The sequence below is a fragment of the Chelonoidis abingdonii genome, chromosome 5 (assembly GCF_003597395.2).
Source record: "Chelonoidis abingdonii isolate Lonesome George chromosome 5, CheloAbing_2.0, whole genome shotgun sequence".
Taxonomy (NCBI): domain Eukaryota; kingdom Metazoa; phylum Chordata; order Testudines; family Testudinidae; genus Chelonoidis; species Chelonoidis abingdonii.
Window position 1 is genome coordinate 43,294,092 of NC_133773.1, and position 24,806 is coordinate 43,318,897.

At 43.4% G+C, this 24,806-nt stretch overlaps 1 protein-coding gene across 1 annotated transcript in view; it reads left to right on the forward strand.

The window, feature by feature from the left end:
* The first annotated feature begins 7,566 nt into the window (after positions 1-7,566).
* Positions 7,567-24,806, forward strand: part of FGF2 (fibroblast growth factor 2) — a 72,803-nt gene continuing 55,563 nt past the window's right edge. Inside the window, exon 1 of the mRNA XM_032797095.2 lies at positions 7,567-7,744. Coding sequence (XP_032652986.2) covers positions 7,567-7,744 — 178 coding nt within the window. The remainder of the gene's footprint in view (positions 7,745-24,806) is intronic.

A 24,806-nucleotide genomic window follows, 5' to 3' on the forward strand; every position in this document is an offset into this window, starting at 1 on the left:
AAAATCTAGTTTAACTTAATCTGGAACCAGAAATGCTAAAATGCCTGAATTATCATATGGTCATTGCCTGGTGTTTGTCACAGGGAAGATTTAGGGTTGTTAGGGAACCTTAACTGTTTGGATTTCTTTAAGTTTAATATTAAACTCTGAATTTCCTGAATTTATACTCGGTTTCAGAATAATTACTACGTCCCTGTAATATGTTTTACCCTGAACTATTAATAAGTACTCAACTTTAACTCCACTTTAACACAGATTTATCTGAATATATGTGTATAGTATTTATCTGGATATATGTATATGCCTCTCACTTTGACCACTTCATCCTGTTGCCTTGGACACTTCCAGCTTCATAGAAGCCAAGTCCACTGCTAATCCTCATAGCCACAACAACCGGCACTGCTTCTCTGCTGTTTTGCTATTTTCTTCCAGCTTCAGCCTCTTAGTCAAACTTGACACTTTTCCATCTTTGGCTTCATCAGGTTGTAAATTCCCCATTTTCAGTCACAGTAGATTGTTTTATGTCTCCAGTATCAACCATTCATGAAGACAAACCAAACAAAAACATGTGGCCACATTAGGATGATGAATGAATTCAGAAAACTTTGCTTTGGGCAGACATAGTATGTTTTCCACAAATATTCTACACAAATTAGTATTTCCTCTGATTACTGACACTTTAAATGCAGATTTATAGTTAGACTTCAGATCTGTGAGAGAATAAATATTACTCTTGATTGCATCATAACAAAGAGGAACTCATCAACAGAAAAGGCAAACAAACAAAAAAAAAGGCTAGCTTAGTGGTTTGAGTGTTGGCCTACTAAACCCAGGGTTGTGAGTTCAATCCTTGAGGGGGTTATTTAGGGATCTGGGGCAAAAAACTGTCTGTGGATAGGTCTTGCTTTGAGCAGGGGGTTGGACTAGATCTCCTGAGGTCCTTTCCAACTCTGATATTCTACAAATCATGCAGGGTGGAAGCAAATATTGTTTAATAAAATGAGAATTGTAAATATCTATTGTGAAAAATATCTGCGTGAGCATAAATCATCAAAATTGAAATCCACCTTCTAATATTAACACTTAAATACTGTTTGGGGTTTTTTTAAGCATAACTCTTCAGCATATTAAACACGGATTTAGCTGGAAAATGTCCATAAACTATATGTAGTACAGGAACCACGTAGCTAAACTCTTGTGTACTTGATGATTTACTTATTTCTTCCCTCCGCTCCCCCCCGCCCAAAATGTAAACTCTTGATAGTGGAAGAACTAACAGATCTGGAGGATGCATTTCTGTTAAGACCCAATTCTGTAAACCCATACTCATGATCTGAGAGAATTGTATATAATCTTAGAAAAGTGTGTAATCCTTTTCTAAAATGGCTAATGAAATGTGTTCATCTCATGATGTATTGGTGCTGAAAAATGGGCAGTTTGGACAAAAGCCAAACACTAGCTTGCATTGTTACTTTACCCAATTATACTTTTTTTTTTTCTCTTCCTTAAGGCTGTTGAGAACAGGAGGGTTAAAGTGGATATATTTTTGTAGGGAGCCCTTCTCTGGCTTATTTTATGATGTGTGCTTCTGTGAAAGATACTCAGTGCAGGCGAGGTTTAAAGATGAGGAAATTAAAAAAAATGTTTAAAAACACAAAGTTGTGCAGAACCGTTTTCTGGACCCTTGACTTTTTTTTGTTTGTTTTTTGGTATACCTTTTCTGTTTCCTTGAACCTCTGTTACAAAGGAGACATTCTCTTCCTGATGGCTGTGATTAGATATTTGGGAGCTGCTCCCTTCCTAGAAGCAGAGGGCCAAATTGGCTTCTAGCGTAACTCCACTGAAGTCAATTACATCAAAAGAAAATTTGGCCCAGAGTCTGTGTCTCTGTCCAAAGCAATTGCCATCTATGACAAGCTTTTGAGAGTTCTGTGGGAGACTTGAGTCCTTGAAGTGAATTCACAGAGGGCTTTTTCCCCTATCTGGCTGCACACAAGTTAACAAAGATAGAATTTCAAAGGAGCCACGGTGCAAAGTTTTTCTCTTTTGCTAACAATTCTGTTTTGGATAGGAATCTGGGAAACAGGTCATGAGACCCAGAAATGACACCCTCCTAAACAGAACCCTGTGAAGCAAGACTCCTGCAATAGACTGGTGATTTGGGGGCAGACTTCCTCCTATCACTTCCAAGACACTTTTTTTTTCTGCTTAATGGTCTGGACTGCCCACTGGTACAGTTAGTATCAAGAGCATAAAAGCTGAGGTGCTTATTTGGATGAAGTGTACTTCCCTTCAGGCACCTCTGCAACTTACTTTTGAGGGGGTTTTATGTATTTAAAAAGAAAAATGTGGTAGCCAAGGTTTCCCCTGAGTAGCATGCTGCAAATCTGCAGCTTCCTGGGAAATGTGAGGCTCAGCAGGCTTTGGCTATATTGTGCTGGATTAAACAGGGATTTAGCTGGATAATTTCCATGAACTATATAGGAACCACATAGCTAAACGCCTGTGTACTTGAGGGATTACGGGGGGAGGGGAAGAGAAATGAGTAAACTCTTGATAGTGGAAGAACTAACAGATCTGGAGGATGAGTATTTGTATTAAGTCCCTTAAAATCAATTCCCCTGAAAGGGGGTTGGAGGAGAATCCTATAATGTTAAGATTGTAATCATTACCTACTGAAAAGACTGGGAAATTATTTTAGACCGGAGTTCTGCGTTTTTGACTAAAGTCAAACACTGAAGAAACACAGTTCATGAAATTTAATTAATCTTTGTGAAATATATTTCAGAAATCACTTCTTAAAACCCCTCAGAGGTTTTGTATAACTACAGCCACGGTAGTATTGGCTTATATTTCCTCACAATACAAATATGTTTGGGATATAATAGAGAAGTTCCATAGAAATTAAAGTGATATATATACTGAACTTTGACAACTTGGGACTATCTACTTCATTTAGACATAAACAAGTTATTCACCATCCTAAGTCACATGATCTCTAAGATGCATTGAATTATCTGTACATATAACGTGCCATTGTTGTATTTATGACCTACAATTATGGGAACTGTGCCATAAAGGAACAGATTCTCCTCTCTGAGGAGTAAACTAAGAGCTTTGTCTGCTTACAAAACAATATAGGATACAAACCAAGTGGCAAGTTGTCATAATAAATGGAATAGGTAATATATGACTATATATTTGAATATATCTTTGAAGTACCAATGAAAGAGATTTGTGTGCTCTGGCACAGAACATGCTCTAGGCCAGGGGTGGGCAACCTATGGCATGCGTGCCAATTTTCAGTGGCACTCACACTGCCCAGGTCTTGGCCACCAGTCTGAGGGGCTCTGCATTTTAATTTAATTTTAAATTAAGCTTCTCAAACATTTTAAAAATCTTATTTACTTTACATACACCAATAGTTTAGTTCTATATTATAGACTTAGAGAAAGAGACCTTCTAAAAACATTAAAACGTATTACTGGCACACGAAACCTTAAATTAGAGTGAACAAATGAAGACTTGGCACACCACTTCTGAAAGGTTGCTGACCCCTGGTATAGGAGATGAGCAGTGGAACAAACTTTCAGTGATTAGATTCTGGATTTACTTTCCTATATTTAGGAAATGCCCTAAAACTTCATCTTTTGAAAAAGCCTTTGAGTTATAGCAAGAATGACACTCACAACCTTGAAACTCTCCCCTACCCAAATACTCTCTGCAAAAGTTTTTTTTTTAAACCTAACAAACAAAACGCACTAGAATATTAACCCCCAAAAAGGAAGACATGGAGGCTCCATGTTGACCACTGAAGACTCTGTTGCTCTATGTTTGGATTTGTTAGCGTGGTGGTGTATGGTAATATAAAACCCTACAGAGCCCTCCAAGAATAAATCAGAATGACATGGCTTCATGGAGAATGAGAAATTAGTGTCAGAGAGAATTGTGGGAAATCTGCATAGAGGTGGTAGTTGTGAACTATGGACCAAATGAAAGCACCTAGTCAACAGCCTTCCCTTTTCACTGTACAATATCAACACAACTATTAGTAACTTTGAGGATGGGAGAGAGAATGTGAAACTGCCAGGAAACACAGATGGGGTGGTCAGCATTACGGTAGGATGAGAAAGGGAATGATATTGAAACTAGCAGAGATATATAAGTGCGATTGAAGAAGGGATCACCAGGAAAAGTTGCTAGTGATTTGGATTAGAACAAGTTTGGTAAAATGAAATGCATGTGTGTGTTGTTTTTTTTTTTGTTTGTTTGTTTTTTAAACCACCTGGATGTGGGAGTTTGAGGGAAAGGAAATTCCTTAAACAGGAGTTCATATCCAAAAGATGGAAATGTTGGTGTTTGTCTTCATTATGGAATGTTACCATGTTTGAAAGATGAGGTAGATGAAGCACTCCCTCTTATTGGACCATTTCTGTTGGTGGAAGAGACAAGCTTTTGAGCTGCACAGAGCTCTTCAGGTCTGGGGGAGGTAACCAGAGTGTCTGAACTAATACAGCTTGAAACAGATGAAGCATAAAGGTCTCTCGCATTTTGTAGACCATTTAAAATGAAGTGGGTCATTAAGGGTTAGTGGGTAGTAGGTTGTGTTACAAGTTACATAAAACTAGTGTTTGTGTTTAGTCTATGTTTTTTAGTGTCTAGCAGAGTTAGGAATTTAAATTCCCAATTTTGTCTTTTGAGGTGGTGTTGTGAACGTTGCTTTTAGAGGACAAGGACTTGAGGTCCGATATGGAATGATTGCTTTATGGAAAGTGTTTGCCCAGAAGTGATGTGGTGGTTTTGTCTTCTGTTGTTTTTCTGCTAGTTCATTTGAGTGTTGCAATTGTCTGGTTTCACCCAAATAGTTGTTTTTGTGGCATCTAATGCACTGGCTGAGGTACACCACGTGTGATAGGCATGGGTAGGACCCAGGGATCTTGGAGGTGTGTTGTGGGGTGGGGAGGGGTATGGATCATCAAACAGTGGAACTGTCTGCAGGTTTTGCCGCACATCTCTGTGGAAAAAACACAACACCAAGAATCAACACAAATGCTACAGTGGGTTTCTCAAGCTGGGATCCACAGACACTTGGGGGTCCATGAGGATGCTCCAGGGGGCCCTTGAGTCATATCTGGGGCTGCCAGCCCTGCTAATCCACTCCTCCCCCTCTCTCCCTGTGCCTCCTGCATGTCCCGGAATAGCTGAGCGGTGTGTAGGAGGCACTGGGAGGGTTGGGGAGGAGCAGGGATAGGGTGTACTTGTGGGAGGGAGTGGGAAGAGGAGGGGCAGGGGTAGAGTGGGGGCAAGAAGAAGTGGGGTGGGGGCAGGTCCTGGGGTTGAGCAGGACTTTTGGGGGGTCTGCATAAAATTTTAAATCAAAAGGGGGGGTTCTTGAGTTGCAGAAGTTTTTGAGAACTGCTGTGCTACATGCTGCCCCAACTTCATCAGCCTATCAAGACTTTCTCTAACTGGAACCAAAGTATCTGTACTCTTCTGAAGTTCACAAGCCTGAACTCTTGCCCTATCACAGAACTTGAAAATGTTTGGCTTTGTAGTGATGAGCAGGAGTAGAAATAACTTAGAGCAATTCTATTAAATATATAAATACACACAAATGAAAATTGATTTAACACATGATGATTTTTTAATTTTATTACTGAATTATATTTGTTGGAACAATATGGCCTCTATATTCTATCAGTTCTTAAAGTGGTATTCTGCTTAACAGATGGAATGATACAGCCCTTAAATTACATATTGTAACATTTTTTTCTGAGGCTTTTTTTGCTGAAATGATCTACAGTGCAAGCTTGTGTGCAATTGAATGATCCAATTTAATTTTAAAAAATTCATACAAATTAACTGAACATGATCTAACTCTTATTTGATAGACTTCCGTACTAATACCTCTCAGCACCATGATGTGTATGAGTTACTAAACCTTCAGAAGCTTTTGGTTTGTCTGATTTAAATATTTTTCATAGCCTAGAAGAAAGGGTTAAATGGGCTATGCAGTAGCGAGTATATTCTTATCCACTCATTCAGGGCCTCAAAGCTTTCTGTAATATATTAAAATGCTTGTGGGTTCAATAAAAAGTACTGCATTATCTTCTGTAATCAATAGGTGCCAAAGATATATTTTTCTGACTGAATCATGAGGAGTGACTTTCCTGGCTTTGCCACAACTTCCTAGGTGACTTTGGCAAACGATTTAATCTCTCTCTGCCTCACCTTTTTCATCTTTTAATGGGGTAGAATTGTGTTTACCCATGTCACAAGTGTTTACACTTAAACTGAATGTGTTTTTACAAAGTAACGTTATGTAACCTGTCCACAATACAGCTCCATCCCTATGAAGACTGCGTCTGCGCTGTTTTTAAGGGACTGCCTTGTGTACAGTAATCGGAGTCCAATTGCACTGGGGTAGTAAATGCTGGCTTCTTGGTTCCTTGCTTCTGTTCACATCTGATCAGATAAGTCAGTGGGTAGGACTAGCTTGTATTTTTCTTTGGTTCTGTATGTCGACTTCTAGCTCTTGTAAGGCTTGCTACTCCATCTTTTTATATTGGGTTTTCAATGCTATAACAAAATACCACTATTCTGTACAATGGTGCTACCCCTTCTCAACCTGTGTTGTACAAACCGCCCTTCAGAAAATAAAATGCCAAAAGACTAGCTGGTTGCTATTGCCACTAAAAAAAAGTTCAATGCGCAACTAAATGTCTCTATCCTGGCCTAATAGCCCTTAAAGACCAAGTTGGATCTCGCACACTTTCCGCGGTGCCTGCTCCCCCTGGCTTGCTCTTTCCGCGCCCTTGTTTTTGAAACCACGCCGCCTCCGCTGCTGCTGCTGCCCAGGCTGCAGAGCGATTTGGGAAGGGTACTTTCCGCGCGCACTCCTGACGGGCTAGGAGAGAGCAGGGCGGAGGACAGGCGGCTGGCTGTGCGGCCAGGGGGGGCAGGGCCGGGCAGGGTTACGGTACGGTGGATGGGAGGGAACCACGGAGTTTCTCCAGCAGGAGCAGCAGCAGCCTCCCCTGCCCGCGGGGACCGGCCCAGAGAGGCACCGGCTAAGGGCAGGGGGAGGAGCAGCAGCGGGAGGCTGATGCGAACAAACAAGTCGCTACTAGCTGCGCTCCCCCCTGCCTGCGCCCCTCCGCAGCGGCAGAGTCCCACAGGCGGCCGGGGGCGCGGGGCGGCGCTCGCTCCCCGCAGCATCGCCGGGAGGCTGCGCTGTGCGCTGGTGCTCAGGGCCGGGCAGGGTGACGGGCTCCCGGAGCCCGGGCGTTGCGCAGCTCCAGCAGCCTCCCTTGGCAGCCGGCTGCCGCTTCCCGCGCGGAGGCGGTGAGGGGCCGGGGAGCCGGGCACTGCGCTGCCCCGTCGGAGAGGAGGGGCCGGGCCCCAGCCGGCAGGGGCTAGGCTGGGCGGCCGCGGCAGAGGGCGAAGCCGGCAGGAGGGGAGGCTGGGCGGCCGCGGCAGGCGGAGAAGCCGCAGGGCTGGTGGCGGCCGCGCCGGGGGCCGGGGCACCAGGGGGGCTCCCCGGCCCGGGGCTCCGCAGCGGGGCGGATGGCTGCGGGCAGCATCACCACCCTGCCCGCGCTGCCCGACGACGGGGGCAGCGGCACCTTCCCCCCGGGCCACTTCAAGGACCCCAAGCGGCTGTACTGCAAAAACGGGGGCTTCTTCCTGAGGATCAACCCGGACGGCAGAGTGGACGGAGTCCGGGAGAAGAGCGACCCGCACAGTGAGTACCAGCCTCTTCCCCACCCTCTGCACCCCTGCCCGGTCCCGGGGCACCGCCTGGCTGCTCCCAGGGGCTACCGGCTGTGCCCTCCCACCCATACACCGTTCATGGCACCTGCCCACTCCCAGTGATGCCCTCCCGACACTCCCTCCTCAAACCTGCGTAGCCCAAACTCATTGAAAACAATGGCAAACCCCTATTTCACCCTAGGTCTCAAATCTATTCCTGTTACCTCCCGATCATCTGGATCTGGGGGGTGTGTGTGTGAATATGAAGACCTGAGTTCACTCCTACTTTGGTCACAGACCTGCTGTGTGACCTTGGGTAAATCACTTCACCTCTGGGCTTCTTCACATTAGAGACTCTTACTGTGTTTGAACAGGACTGGGAACATTTGAGTCAATGACGCTGTCATGACCATGACTTTGCAGTCAATGTAGACTAGCTTAATTCACGAATGTGGTGGTTTAACCATAGCTAGCTGACAGGGCATCTCATCCTGGGCTACACCAACTGCAAACTGTAGTCAGTATTTTGTCTAACTTTAGTAATCCTAATCCTCCTATTCAAGCACAATAAGATGTTCTTGCATATACACGTTCTCTGCCTGTCTTTCCCCATCTCTAAAATGGATAACATGACACTTGCCTACTTCAAGTGTTAAGTTTAAAGCTAGTAACATGAAATACTTAAAGTATTTATTATCTGTACTCATCAGTCAGCTTTATTATTAATGGACAATGTAGAGTTATGGTTCTGTTAAGGCAAGCAAGCTCACATCTTAAACAAGAAGGAAAAGAGTGTGGCACATGTTTGTAAAAGTTTTCATTTTCATGTATAATCAGCTTGGATCAAAGGACAGTAAAAACAAGCGTAAAATACTTTGAATATTATAAAACTTGAACTATATCCCAGACAGCATTCTTGTGGAAGTGGTAATACCTCTTCCAGTGCCCTCCCGCTCAAGGCAGGAATGGGGGCCAATTCACTTCCTTTATTTTGAAAGGGGGTCACAGTACATACATAGAATGGTCTAATCCTCAGTTAGCAAGAATAGGCAATCACACACCTTGCACTGCAACATGGAATTGTATGTGTGGATCCTTATTACTAATGTAGCCTTTTGCCTGTTTATACCAAAAAGCCACAAGACTTTTCAAAGTATTGAATAGTCTGTGTATAGTACTTGCCAATCCAGTGACAATACATTAACCTGTCTCTCAACTGAAGAGTTGCTGGTGAATTATTTCCTTCAAATCAGTTATGCATGGCAGAATTACTATGCAGTCTTAGTCTCCTGTCATAGGGTAACAGCCATACCACGCTTCCTGATTAGTATACTGCTAGATTTGTACTATGCACGTTATGAACCTTGACTAGACAAGGAACTGCTCTGAGACCATTGGCACCAACTGCAGACAAAATAAGATCCTACTCAAACAGGCTCTTTCCACAAAGAGGTAGTTGTGGCATAAAATTGACTAGGGATATTGCCCTATTTTTTCATCTGCTCCTGGCCTGATTCTGAAATGCAAGTGGTGTAGAAGGGAGACAGAAGATGAGGAGAAAAACAAAACGCAAATGAGGAGACAGATACAGAAAGAGAAGACCTACAAACAGAAAAAGGAGGGTAGGGCAGAGAGCGACAATGATTCTTACACTGGTGTCCTACATCTTTTCCAATGAGAATTTGTAGACCTCGAAGGCTTACACTTCAAGTATTCATATTTGAATTTAGCTTGCTAACCTACACACAATATACCTGGAAACCCTTTTAATATTTTCTTCCAATTTTGGTTTCTGAATTCTGGAAGATATTTGCCAATACCTCCTTTTAAATTCCTGGAGAACACTGCAGGAGCTTGGCAGCTGACCTGGGCATACTGGGAGTGGGTTGGAGACAGCCAATAGCAGTATTACTGTGTGGTGTGCCTTGTACATTCACTTTTTTTCCTGTAGATTTCTAGGATGCCCCTTGAAAAAGGAAAATATAATACAAATATGTGTGGAGTAGTGTAAAATATGATACAAATACCATAAACCTTGGCACATGGAATGCCTAAAGTAAGGTATTAAATTTATATATAGATAAGGGGCCTGTGTGTGGTTTTTTTTTGTTTGTTGTTTTTTTTTCCCCAGACATGTCAGTCACTGACCCTCTGGATGCCCTGTACTGAAAATCGGGACATTTGTTTTGGTGTCTAAATATGGACCTAGCTGCCTAACTATTTTTTTAAAGCAGCAAAGAATCCTGTGGCACCTTATAGACGAACAGATGTTTTGGAGTATGAGCTTTCGTGGGTGAATACCCACTTCATCAGATGCATGTAGTGGAAATTTCCAGGGTCAGGGGTGTGTGTGTGTGTGTGTGTATATATAAAAAAAAAAAAAAATTCCCCTATGGGTGGTATGTGTCTTCCTCAACCTTGGGTTCTCTACTAGAGGCCTGGGAGTTTGAGGGTTTTGCGCAGTATCTTAGCTGTTCCTAGCACTGCACTCTTCTGGACAGAAAGCTCTGATGTTGTTCCTGGGATCTGTTGAGCACCTCACCCAATTTAGGAGTCACAGCCCCGAGTGCTCCTACCACCACTGGGACCACTTTGGCCTTCACTTTCCACATCCTCTCTAGTTCCTCTTTCAGGCCCTGGTACTTCTCCAGCTTCTCACATTCCTTCTTCCTGATGTTGCTGTCACTTGACACTGCTAATATCTATCACCACCGCTGTCTTCTGGTCCTTGTCTATTATCACGATGTCTGGTTAATTGGCCAGTACCTGCCTGTCCGTCTGGATCTGGAAGTCCACAGAATCTTAGCCCTGCTATCTCCACACCTTCTGTGGAATTCCCATCTGGTCTGGGAGGGTCTAGCCCATACGCTGTGCAGATGTTCTGTACACAATGCCAGCCACTTGGTTGTGCCGTCAGTGTATGCTGTTCCTGCCTGCATCTTACATCCTGCCACTATGTGTTGGACTGTCTCTGAGGCCTCCTGCACAGTCTGCACGTTGGGTCCTAGTGTGGTAGACCCCTGCTTCAATGGATCTGGTGCTCAGTGCCTGTTCCTGTGCTGCTATGATCAGTGCCTCGGTGCTGTCTTTGAGTCCAGCCTTTCCGCCACTGGTAGGATTTCCCAATGTCAGCCACCTCAGCTATCTGTCGATGGTACATCCCATGCAGGGTCTTGTATTGCCATGGCACTTCTTCTGCTTGGTCTTCCCCTGTCTGCTGCTGCCTCAGGCATTCTCTCAGCAGCTCATCTTTGGGGGCCATCTTACTGATGTCTCTGGATGTTCCGGGTTTCATCCAGACAGTGGCTTTGACGCTCACCAGCCCCGCCGCCTTCCGGGCTGGTATACAGTCTCTGGGTGTTGGACTTGGGGTGGAACCTGCGTGCATTGTGAGGAGCTTCGGTTTCACCATCGGCAGCCTCCATGTCCTCCTTTGGCCAGCTCACATACTGGCAGGTATCTGATGACCGGCAGGGCGTATCTGTTGATGGGCGTGGATCTTGTTGTCCCACTGAGCTGCGCTTCAGGACCTGTCTTATCCTTTGGTGATACTTGGATATTGCTGTCTTCCTTGCCTCTCCTCATGGTTCCATGTGACTGTGGGACACCAAAGTACTTGTAGCGGTCGTATGGTCTGCTATGTGGCCCGCTGGTAGTTCCACCCCATCAGTCTTGACTACCTTCCCTCTCTTCACTACCATCCGGCCACACTTCTCCAGTCCGAATGACATCCCGATATCCTCACTGTAGATCGCGTCAGGTGGATTGCGAGTCGATGTCTCGTTCATTTTAGCATACAGCTTGATGTCATCCATGTAGAGGAGGTGGCTGATGGTAGTTCCACTCCTGAACCTGTACCCGTATCCAGTCCTTGTGATATATCTTGCTGAGGGTTTAAGCCTATGCAGAACAGCAGCGGGGACAGTGCATCACCTTGGTATATGCCACACTTGATGGCCACTTGTGCAAGCTGCCTTGAGTTGACTTCCAGTGTTGTCTTCCATAGTCCCATTGAGTTATTGAGGAAGGTCCTTAATGTCCTGTTGACTTTGTATAGCGCCAGCATTCACGATCCACGTGTGTGGATTGAGTCGTAGGTTTCCTGTAGTCAATCCAGGCTGTGCTCAGATGGTGCTGTCTAGACCTTGAGTCTTGGGCGACTGCTCTATCTATGAGCAACTGGTGTTTTGAGCTCTGGTGTTGTTCCCAATGCCCTTCTGAGCTGTGCTCATGTACTGGCCATGTGGTCCTGTAGCTTGGCAGCTATGATGCTTGATAGGACTTTCCTGTTGGGGGAGGCAGGTTATTGGCCGGTAGTTGGACGGTTGTGTCCCCTTGCAGGGTCTTTCATGATCAGCACTGTCCTTCTTGTGTTAACTAGTTTGGGTGGGAGCCGCTGCTAGCAGCTGGTTCATCTGTGCTGCTAGGCGTTCATGCACTGCTGTTAGTTTCTTTAGCCAGTAGGTGTGTCATGTCTGGTCCAGGTGCTGTCCAGCTCTTCATGTTCTTGACCGCTGCTGGATGTCTTCTACTGTGATGGTGACTGTTTTCTGTTCTGGGAGATTGCTGTGCTCTGTTCTCAGGTCCTGCAGCCACTTTGCACTGGGTGTTATGATCTTCTCTTTCTCCACATGTTCTTCCAGTACTGTTCAGTTTCTGCTGCTGGTGGCTCTGCTGTTATTGTGTTTGTTGCACTGCAGTTGGGGAGTACACCTTGGATGGTTCTTTGGAGAACAGGGCATTTACTTTTTTGGCCTCTGCTTCTCTAGTGTATCTCCTTAGCCTGGTAGCTAGTGCTGGAGCCTTTTGTTTCCAGTCTCTAGGGCTTCAGATGGAGTCAGGTCTTGTATTTTTCAGTAAGCCCGTCCTGATCCTTAATCTCTACACCCTTCTGTAGTTCCACCAGCTGACTAACTTCTCTCCGAGTCGCCTTGATCTTATCCTCCAACCTCATTTTCCAGGGTGGGTACATACTGTTGTTCTTCTTGATCGTGTAGCCAAGCATCTCCAGGATTACAGAGGCTGTATATATATATACACACCTGACCCTGGAAATTTCCACTACATGCATCTGACGAAGTGGGTATTCACTCACGAAAGCTCCTAGTCCAAAACATCTGTTCGTCTATAAGGTGCCACGGGATTCTTTGATGCTTTTACAGATCCAGGCTAACACGGCTACCTCTCTGATATTTTTTAAAATTTGACTGAAAAGTCCCATTTAAATACTTGGGATACCAGAAGAATTTGCTTTTTCTAATATTTCAGTTTTCATAAGGAAATGTATGCTTACATCATAATATAACCCTAATGACACTCATGCTTTCTGTCCTTTTAAAAATAACTTACATAGACGCCTGGAGCAGGGTACTTTTGGGAACAAATGGAAATATTGGGAAATGTCAGCATTCTTGTAGGAAAAGTCTAATTCATTCATAATGCACATCTTATCACTTCATGGATTGCTGGGAGAGTATTTTTGAAATCTAATGCAAAGTTTGGATTCGTGGCTGAAGTATGGATCTGTGAGGCAAGCACTCTCTTTCCTGGTTCTGCAACCTCTCTGCATCTTCAATTTCACCCGATTGCACTCCTATTCCTATGCTGCTGTTTGTTTTTCTTTCTCTTCTCTTCTTCCCTCTCACACTCTCACCTTTTAGCTCACCATTCTCCCTTCCCTTTCTCCTGACTCCATCTTATTGCCTTCTTCCTAATCCCAGTACTCTTTGATTGCCTCTACTCTGTTTATCAACCTCCTCCATGGTAGGCTGTGGCACCAGTGAGTAGGGTACTCTTCTATTCCAAACCATATTCAGGAAGGGCTTACAGGTATGTTTCCTTTAAAGTCTGGCCCTTCCCCCTCCCTGCTGCCACATTTCTGCTACTGCCAATAACTTGAGGGGCCTAAGCAAAGGTTGGTTTTGGTATGCTTGGAAGGTCATACTGAAACAACAAGCAATAAATAAAAGACTTGGACACCTTCCTAAGAGGCATAAGAGTGAAAATGTTATAAGGAAAAGTATATCTAAATTAAGTGATGCAGTTTTACCTTATGATGCCTGACTTTCCCTTTCTTAAACATTGGTTTTTATGAGAAATGCAGTCAAGGGAAATTGATGGAATTATTCCAGCAGAGAAATTGACCTAAATGTTCAAAGACATTGATTCAAGGAAAATTTAAAAGATTATTTTGGTACCTGTTTTTTTCAAGATTTAATTGCCTAAAGTTATATTGGATGAACACTGGTTCATTTCTGCTTTCAAAGGAAGTTCTGATTTTAGAGGGTGTGAAGACCTGTATCTGGTTAGATCTGTGTCCAAAATATAATAGTGTAAAACAGTGTCTTATTTAGTTGTCCAAGACTGAATCCCCACTCTGTCACTCCGAGTGCAGAAGTGGGGGCCTGCAACGATTTTAAAAATTAATACTTGCCACTCCAGGCTGGTATTACACTCCCAAGGTTAAACTTCTCTCTGACCATAGGTGTCAACTCTGTGGGTGCTCCAGGGGTGGAGCACCCATGGAAGAAGGTGCTAAGCACCCACCGGCAGCTCCCCGCCCTGCCCCCCCCCATTCTAGCTTACCTCTGCCTCTGCCATGAATGCTGCGCCGTGTCTTGCTTCTCCTCCTCCCTCCCAGCGCTTGCGCTTCAAAACAGCTGATTCGTGGGGCATGGAGGGAGAGGAAGGAGGGAGAACGCGGTGCACTGGGGGAAGAGGTGGGGCTGGGGTGGGGATTTGGGGAAGGGATCCAATAGGGGTAGGGACGGGGTGGAGTTAGGGTGGGGACTTTGGGGATGGGGTTGGAATGGGGGTGGGGTCGGGCAGGGAAAGAGTGGAGTCAGGGTGTGGCCAGGGGCGGGGAAGGGGACAGGGGGGCAAGGGCACCCACCGAGGGAGGAGAAAGTTGACATCTATATCTCTGACCTTGGCTTGGTAAATGCTGCCACCACCCAAATGCAAAAAAAACCCCCAAACTCCTTTGAACCCAGGAAGGAGCACTTGGGAATTCCTCCCCATGCAGTACCCTCAAGCCCTTTTACCCCCTGCCCCTCCGGGAAAGAGCTGAGAAAGAAAACAAAGGAAATTAGCTGTGGCTACCAGCTAATTAAACATGCACAAAACTCTTAGAATACCAAAAATCCAATCCTGTTCTTAAAGATAAGTTTTATTAAAAACAAAGGAAAAAATTATCTGGAACTTAGACTTTGGCTAGATTTTAAAAGAACAATTACAAAAACCAAGCACCCAAAATAACTTTCTTGGGGGTTCAGCTTAAAGGTTGCAAGCAACAAAAGCATCTGGGGTTAGCACAGAGGCAATCCACAAACCAAAATAAAAAAAATAAACCTAATTGTCTCTCTAAGTATTCCCTATCCAAATAATTTCTTCTAGGTATAAAAGATGAATTTTCATACCTGGTTCAAGCCTTATACAGCATTGCTGCTCCGTCCCTACAGCTCAGGGAACAGATACAGGGAAACTTTCTTTCCCAATTTTAAAAAGTTCCACCTTCCCATTGACTCTTTTGGTTAGGTGCCCACTCCTTTTCTTTTACCTTTGGGATTGTTAACCCTTTACAGGTAAAGCAAGAAGAGAACAGACCATGAGGGGTTTTACACCTAACTGGCTGGCTGGGTATCTATCAAAGGGAGCTACTGTCCCTCTTCCCCCACCCCCGTGTATCACAGTTGTGTGTGACTTTTCCCCTGATATGTCTTTAGCACTAAGGAGCATGTGTCCAAATTATATATCCTGTTCCCTGTGTGGGACTTGATTGTTTGTTTGTTTTTTGCATTTGTTGTGTGCTTACATGAACTCTTAAATGTATATTTAATGGAAACAAGAAATAGCAAATAAAAATCCTCTATGCTAGATGACTGAGGTCCTATTTTATAGCTATGTGAATCTTAAGACAATACATTTATCATGGTGGATATTGCCATCTCATGAATTGAGTGAAGAAATGGCAGTGTCTCTTCTGACACACCCTAGTGCAGTGGTCCCCAACCTTTTTCATCCAGCGGGCGCCAGATGAAGGACTGTGGCAGCGGTCAAGCATCCACTGAAACGTTGCCGAAATTCGGCGGCGACGCCTCTGGATGATGCTGCTTGTCGGTGGCAAGAGGCGTCATCCAGAGGCATCACGGCTGAAATGCCGCAGAATTTCGGCAGCATTTGGTGGATCCTCAACTGCCAGCTAGGATGCGGGCACATTTAGATTCCCCTGCGGGCACCATGGTGCCCACGGGCACTGCGTTGGGGACCCCTGCCCTAGTGTCTGTTTTCTGAAATGTATGTGGCAAGCCAAACAGAAGACAAAAGTCACACCCGTGGAGTTTATTTTTTACGAGAAGGTCTTTGCAACTGCGTGAGTTCTGGCTGAACAAGGCAGCACAAAGTATCTAGTCAATTTAGGAAGTGTTTTAGAACATCCTCATAGGTGTCTGCTCAGTAGTCATTTCAATACAAACAAAGTGGTTCACTTGTCCATCACTTTCAGGAGACGTCCAGTAGCACAGCTTGTTTCCTTCTCAGTCTTTCTCTCACTCAGAAATAGCCGGAGTTGATATAATTTCATAACTTCCATTCTGCTTTGCCTCAGGCCAGGAGTATAGCATGGCTTCCTGGAAGGACTACATTTTCCAGTAATCTTTCGCAATCTCCTCGAGACTTTCTAGGAACTTCTGAGACAGCTTTGTTCCTCACTGATCAGGGCGAAAGGTCTTCCAGCCTACTTTGTTCATGAACTCCTGTTGCTTTCCTCTGAAGACTTACAAGCCTATATACTCCATGACAGTTCTTTATTCTAAAAATAATTACATAATGTTAAAATATGGTTTTAAAATGTTATGATCCCAAACTGTTATCTAATGAATTAAAATATACAAATAAATAAAGCAAGAAATAATTTGAAAATAATGAATTAAAATGTTCACAACCTTTTGTAGTGTCCCGATTAAATAATCTGGAGGGTAGAAACATGATCCATTATGCTGAACCTAGGATAATCAAACAGGACCTGAAAATGAACTGAAACCCATACTGATCCTGAGCCAGACCTTTCAGGGATTCAGTAGCCAGCATCTCTCATTTGGGCACTTAAATTAATGGTTAGATTTTTTTTTCTCAAAAGCGCTCTGCACCCAGAAGCTCTTGTTTTTCTCAGTGGGATCTGTTGGATGCTGAGCACTTTTGAAAATCTGACCACTTAAATTAGGTACCTAAATGAGTTTGTGTTTTTTTTGTTTTTTTTTTTTTAAATTTAGTCCCAATTGTGGGTTCTGGACATTCCAGAAAATATGGCCCTAGACATCCAGTCACATCACTCTCTTCATGCAAGTTATTCCCTCAAAATTCAGGTTTCAGAGTGGTAGCTGTGTTAGTCTGTATCAGCAAAAAGAATGAAGAGTACTTGTGGCACATTATGCTCAGACTAACAAATTTATTTAAGCTTTTGTGGGTTAAAATCCACTTCACCGGATGCATGCAGTGGAAAATACCGTAGGAATATTATGTATATTTTCCTGTATTTTCTACTGCATGCATCTGATGAAGTGGGTTTTAACCCACGAAAGCTTATGCTCAAATAGATTTGTTAGTCTCTAAGATGCCACAAGTACTCGTTCTTTTCCCTCAAAATTATTCACTGTAAAGACCCACCCATTAAGTTACTTAAGTTCCCATTGGTCTGTTGCATAGTTTGGTTTTTAACTCCTTTCCAGTTGTTAATCCTAGCCATTCCCACTGTGTGTGGTGTTTTTTGTTATGATCAACCTAAAAATTCTTCCCAGCCCTGGGATGCAATTTGCTCTGAAGAAAGATAGCACAGCAACCCTCCTAAAGGAAAGAGAATATATATATTATGTTAAGACTTACTGTGTAATGAATATTTTCATAATTTCACCACACAATTATGTGAGGTAGTTAATGGCTAAGAACAAAGTCATCTATACTTGCTGGTATGGCGTTCGAGTAGAGATGCCACCCGAAGAATTCTCCTTTATTGGAATTCAGCTTCCCAACACAAATCTCCTTGGAACTGGCTAAGAATGAGAGAACATGTGCCATAGAACATGCTTTGCTAATCCTCCAAGCAGAGCTACTATCTACTTCAGCATACTTGCCTGCCAACTAGATGTGGCCTCTGAGGTAGGGGACCACACTCAGGATGTGGTCAGTGAGTTTCCCTAGCATTTTCTTGGATGCTGTGGGGGTGCTGCTTCTTGAGTAAGATAAGCAAAAAGTTTCCCAACACTTCCCCCAGCTCCCTGGTGCATGATTTAGCCCTTAATGTTTGAAAAAGTGCTTTGAAGATCAAAAGTGCAATATAGGTAGTCACTGTTTGTTTCTGTTATACAGAGAAAATACTCCACCTGTGCTTTAACTATTGATCTTGGCAGCTGTTTATTTAAAGTACTTTGTGAATTCATAGAGATGATCATTTCAATAAGCTTGTGGGGCAAAAGCTCCAAATGCTTACTCCTGCCAAAGCCAGCTTTCTGACCCAAAAGTAAGGGTGGATTAAATTTATGAGCAAAATTCTGGAGCTATGCTAGTGTAAAAACCATGTAAGGTCAGAATTAGGCTCTAAATCGGGGAGTAGGCAAACTTTTTGGCCTTAGGGCCACATCTGGGTATGGAAATTGTATGGTGGGCCAGGAAAGGGGTTGGGGTGCAGGAGGGCTCTGGGGTGGGGCTAGGGATGAGGCATTGGGAGTGCAAGAGGGTGCTTCGGGGTGGGACTGAGGGGTTCAGAGAGCAGGAGGGAGATCAGGGCAGGGGTTTGGGGCACGGGAGGGAGTCAGGGTGGCAGACTCCAGGTGGCACTTATCTCAAGCAGCTCCCAGAAACATGTCCCTCCCTCTGGCTCTTATGTGGAGGCGCTGCCAGGCAGCTCTGCATGCTGCCCTGTCCGCAGGTGCCATCCCTGCAGCTCCCATTGGCTTCAGTTCCCAGCCAATGGGAGCTGCGGGGGTGGTGGTTGGGGTGGAAGCAGCGTGTGGAGCCCCTTGGCAGCCCTTACACATAGGAGCCGGAGGGGGGATGTGCCGCTGCTCCCAGGAGCTGTGCAGAGTGAAGCGAGACACTGACCCTACTCCCTGGCTGGAGTGCCGGAGCAGGGCAAGCCCAAGACGCCACTTCCAGGCGGGAGCTCAGGGGCTGGATTTAAAACATCTGGAGGATCGGATGTGGGCCCCAGGCTGTAGTTTGGCCACCTCTGCTCTAAATGTTCTACTAAAAGGCACCGTATTGTCTCTATTACTTTTTTAAAATAGAAATGTTTGTTCCTGTACTTTTCACTAAGAAAAATTAAACCAAGTTACTAATGTTTGTTTGAGCAATAAATACTCATAATTCTGTATGCAAACCTCTGAGTTCCTTCTGGGGATAGAAATGTTTTCCAATAAGAAGCAGCTTACAGAAAGTGAGCTGTGTTTATTTGTTGACTATTACTAGTATTGACAGAATAGACAAGGGGTCTAACCCTTGAAATCAGTGTGAGTATTTCCATTGACTTCACCATCTTTTGGATGAGGATACTGGAATTGTTGCATCATCTTGCATTTTGGGTTAAATGCTAAATAGCAAAAGATGTAACACACTTGCCAGAATTATCAGTCTTCTCGTTCAAAAGCTGTACAAAATATGACTTATTTATCATGACCAAATTTACATCCTGAAAAATGCCCCCCAGTACCATAGTGTCTGGTGTTTTATACCATATTAATCTGAAAGACAGGATTCTCTTCATGATCAGCTATGAAAAGTAGAGGGCTAATAACTTAATTTAGATGTCAACATTTTATACATCTTACATTATGGTATCAATTTTATAAACACTTTTTTTAGTATTCTTGCAGTCCTCAGCTTTAATTCGTGCTCTCAATTTTTTTATGGTCAAATTCTTTGAGATGTGTTGTCAGTTTTCAGCGCAGGAGGTGTTGCAACCTTGAAGAAGGATCAGGCTCAAATTCTGCACAATATTCTTTCAGTTTCAGCTTTAATTTCCTTTTTCAGAATATCCTATAAAACTTTTTTAAAGTAATAACTGCCTCTTTGTACTTATTTAAATTATGTACTGTGTCAACCTGAAAACTAAGGTGAGATTTTATTTCTATTTAGGTCTAGAAATTGACAATAGGGGAAAAAATCAAAACTGGATCAATTCCTATATTATCTAACTTGTTCAAATAGCTCACCATCTGTGTCCAGAACTGTTTCTATATGAAATAATTATTTGGGTGGCAGGACATAATGCATAGAAATAATCTGCTTCAGTGCTGATGATACCAGTTCCAAGCAAAAAGCCACATTTATATAGATTGTTTCAGGGGCCAAATTTATTTCAGGTGTAATTCTTTTGTGATTGTTATAAAGTCACCCCTGGGATGAATTTGGCCTGAGATGTTTAGTTGAACTGATTCATCTTGATCACTTTCTCAAAAACTTTAAAAACCTCACTGCATTGAAATGTAAAGTTGTAAACTATTACATTTTTATCAAACTTTGTTGTGATAAAATTACCCTAATTCAACAAAAAGAAAAGGAACTGAAATTTTGTATTTTGATTATATTAAACTTTAAATATATTCCTTGGAAATGTTACTTAAGAATGACGCATTCCAAGGTGTGTTAAAATACTTTTTGAGATGGGTGTTCATATTATTTAATGGATTTATAATTCTAGACATAACTGGTGTTTTTGCTACTGATATTATGGCAGTGTCCATTTTCTACACAATAAGACTGTTTCATTCCTTATGTATAATTTAGTGGAAGTACTTTTTCAAGAAAGGGATATATTAAGAATACCTAATTTATTGTGATGTAGAGGCTACATCTGTATGTGAATTCCAAGACTCTTGCATATCCAGGGCAAATTACCCCAAAGTTAAATTGGGATTTATGGCTTGACCTTCAGCTTCAAAAAATTTAGAGGACATCACACCTGATTGTTCAAACATTCACAATTAGTAACTTTCCATTTCATTAGCAAGTGCGTATTCAAGGCTATGTATTTGAAAGTACTTCCTTGGTTCTTAAAGGCTTAGTTGTGTGCCTTGTAACATTACCTGGGTCATGTTATAAACACCTAGAAATGTACTGTAGTATCTCTTGTGTCCAGCTGATTTCTCAAAAATAAAATAAAATAAAGATATGTCCAGAGTTCTGATGCCACTTCAGAATTCATCTTGTGCAGTTTTTAAAATTTTCAGGATCAAGTCAATTTTTTACCTGAATATCTGTTGTGTACATTTAAGACTATAAATAATCATTTAAATGAGTTGCTGCCATATTGATATGGTGTCTGCAAAGGTGGGTCTGAGTTCTGCTACATAAACTATTCCTGGACACATCTTTCTAGATGACTGTTCCTATGTAAATATGTCACTCTTAAAGATGGTAGCTTGTTTGACTTTTGGGGATTGAGGGGAAGCCCCTTACTGCTATAATGGAGGAAGATATTAAGAGTACTGGTAAGAACTATACTCCAGTATTAATTTTTGCAATGGCAATAGAGTGAATCAGTGTTGTATTATACAGTACTTATGGGCATTGACCTAGTCTTATGTTTGCAGCAGATCTAACAAAATAAGGGGAACTGTTGGATGTGCTGGCTATGAAATATCCCATGGCACTTCTTGTTGTAAGAGCAGCGTTATCAACCCTATTTATTTTCCTGGTCACAATCCAATGTGAATAATTACATTCTGATGAACTAAACTTCCTGTGAAGTTTCAGGTACAGATGGTGCCCTTATCGACCATTCCTAAACTGTTGTGCAGTGCCTTTGCTCACTGTTAAAAATGCTGCTTTGCTCCGGTTCCAAGGTATCTGTCTTGGGGCACATCTACACTAGAAAGTTGTTTGTTTTTTTTAACTGGCAGAAGTTCTGCAGCTGACATAGCTCTTTCAGCTGTGTGCGTTCACATTTGGCTCCCTTTGCTGGTGCAATGTGTCCTTGCAGCATCAGGCCACATTGCTAAAGGACACCAAACACTGGGTGAACATCCCAGTGTGCCCCATGCCACAGTCTGGCATGCTACCTTGGGGGAAGTTTTCGCAGTATATTGTGGTGCTGCTGCCATGTTTAGTGGCATACCTTCGCTTGTCTCAGGGAACTATGGAAGTTTGGGGTCAAATTTCCACAAATCTTTGTTTTATCTCATAATCTATTCCCGTTTTGCCACTGACGCTATGGATATTCACCCAGAGCAGTTGTTGTTCTCTCCCCTGGAGCCCTGGGTGCTTCAGTGCTGTTTTAGCTCAAAGCCCTGCCCAACAGCAGCATGCTTTCAGCACAAGGCTTCCCCCAGCCTGGTTACTCTTGCAGGGTGGTCCAACAGCCTTTCCAGTCTTAAGTCACCCCAAAGCCATCTCCCCTGTAGTGTCCAGTCCCTCTCACTGGTTGTTACAGAAGTTATCAAGATTTCTGCCTCCAAAGAAACAGAATGTTCACTAGCCTGCAAGGTTAGTGGAGGCTTTTACCATTTAGTTTTATATACAGCACTGAGATGGATTTGTATAAGTGAAACAAGCGTATTAACAACAGAGCCTAGGTTTAAGTGATATTAAGTAGAAGGAATAGGGATAGAAATGTCTAGAAACAAAAGTGAAAAAATATGCTTCTAAGACTAAGATCTAACAAACTCTAGGGTCTCTTGTTCCAAGTGGCTTTCTCACCAGTCATTCTTCCAGGATCAACACAACGCCTGGAGCACTTGGTTTCTTTGTTGCCTCAGGTAAAGGATGTCAAAATGGCTTTTTGCCTGTTTGTTTTCTCAGTCAGTTGACCCTGTTTAAGAGTCAGGAAGATTTCAAAGGGGTGCAGTCTGCATCCTCTTTCAAGGTTAAGTGGTCATCTTCCCCAGCTTGCTTGCCTGATGATGGCTTTGTTTACAGTGCATGTAAATGTGCTTTTTCTGTTTTAGGTCACACCTGACTTAATTTACACTGGGTACACAGTCAAGTCTGTGAAACAACATTTCTTTGTCTAGGTTAGGCTGTACTTGGGCATGGCTGCTAAACATGTTTGAGGAATGTGTTTCCAGCACACATCTATAACTCTTTATACACTGCCTGTACATACAGCACACAATAGTATTAATGACCTGCAGGTTACCAGTTTGCATATGACACCTTTCAGATACTGTTGTCATAATCTGTGAGTTGGGGAAATGACTGTTTTGAGGCCTGATGAGATTTATGGCATAGGATGCCCTCTGACAGTCGGCATTGAGGTGCTCCCTGGATCACAGGTGCTATCTTGCCATCAGAAATATGGATGAGATAGATATCTACTGAGCTGACTTGACCATTGTAAGTATAGAGAAAGACATTCTCTTGTATCTGCAGAACAGAGGATGACTGAGAATGAGCAGCTGAAACACTTGCAGGTACCTGCTGACCCAGCTATACAGGGTAGAGCAGCGGTCTTGGGGACCAAATGATGAACATAGAGTGGATGGGATTGGATTGTAATGCAAACCTGGGACAACTAGCATTGGCTCCAGAATTTTTGGATGCAGAAGCCCACGTTCCTGGAGTAGTCGTACCAAACTCACCTAAACCATGCAATGCAAGAGAGACAGATGAGAGCTGCTCTGATAGTGAGGAAATGGATGGCAATCTGTCTTGAAATTTACAACCCCAAATTGCTACTGGTCAGAGGGCAGCCAGTTTGGGGTTGGAAAATCTGTTGTGGAGACTGTTGTCATCCAAGTGTGCAAAGCGATTTAATTGTGCCCTGCTCTACAGGGTGGTCACACTGGGCAATGCCCAGGAAATAGAGGGATTCGATGGGCTTTCCTAATGATGGTGGAGTGATTTTTGTTTCATTGACTCATGTAGCCTTACACCAAGACACCTGCACAGAAGTAATGACAGATTTAACTATCACCTGAACTGGTGCAGCAGGGTTGTGCTTTGGAAGACTGAAGGCCCGATGGAAATGTCTCATGATTAGGCTGGATCTCAGGAAATATTTTTAATGTTTTTGCTGCATGTTGTGTATTGCATAACATCTGTGAAGTCCGGGGTAAGGTGGATAGGTTCTCTGGTAACTTTGAGCTGCCTTATTACAGGCCAGCTACTAGTGCCACTACAGGTGCTGTGCAGTTGAGGGGAACTCTGAGCGCAGACAGTAGCAGGACAGTGTGTGTCACACTTGTTACTGTACAGATGGTAATTAACTTATCAGTTTTTTGGGGAGGAGACTATTGCTTTGGGAAATTGTCAGCTCTGTACTATAAGACAAAATTAAATCTGGGTTTTTGCAGAGTAGAACTTCAAAAGATGTGGTGTGACTGAAGTGTAAGGTGTGGTCATATAACTGCATCACTCTGGGCAGTAGATGTATTCACAGGATTTCTTTATTCTGTGGGGTTGAAAGCAAAGGATACTGTTGCTGGGAGGTTGGAGTCCCGTGGAGGAGGTTGTTTGGCCCTGGCCAGAAGGAATTGTTCTCCAGGCTGAGTGCTGGCCTTTGATTGTTCTGACCAATTAGGTGCTCCAGCATCGGGATCTTTATTTAAAAAAAGAAATGTATGATTTCTTTGTGCACCCCCTGCTCCTGCTATTCCTGAGTCTCATGGACTCCAGACTGTGTGGCCCAGCTAACCCGTTGTGCTTGAGAACCACTGGTGTAGACAAATATGAACAGTCTTCAATCACCATTACTTCATGAGCCTTTAACAGTACACAGCTTAGGGGGTGTGTGTGTGTCTTTTAAAGTCTTGTAGACATGGAGAAGTTTTTTTGGGGGGGAAGGGGCTTGCATCTCTTTAGTGATAGTGTTGCAAAGACGGCTAAACTTATTACAGATGGTCATGATCTTTGAGGATATAGTGAGGGTCTTGGAAAGCCAGAGAAAGGAGCTGCTCGAGAGCGCTGGCAGTTGACTGGGGCTGTATGCTTCTGGGTTCTTCAAAATGATCACCCAAGAAATCCTTTTAAAACAGTGGAATGGGAAGGTGTTCTCTTGTGACAGAAGAAACAAAGGCAAAGATTAAATACTAATGGCTGAAAAAATTCCTGTGAAATTGTGCCCG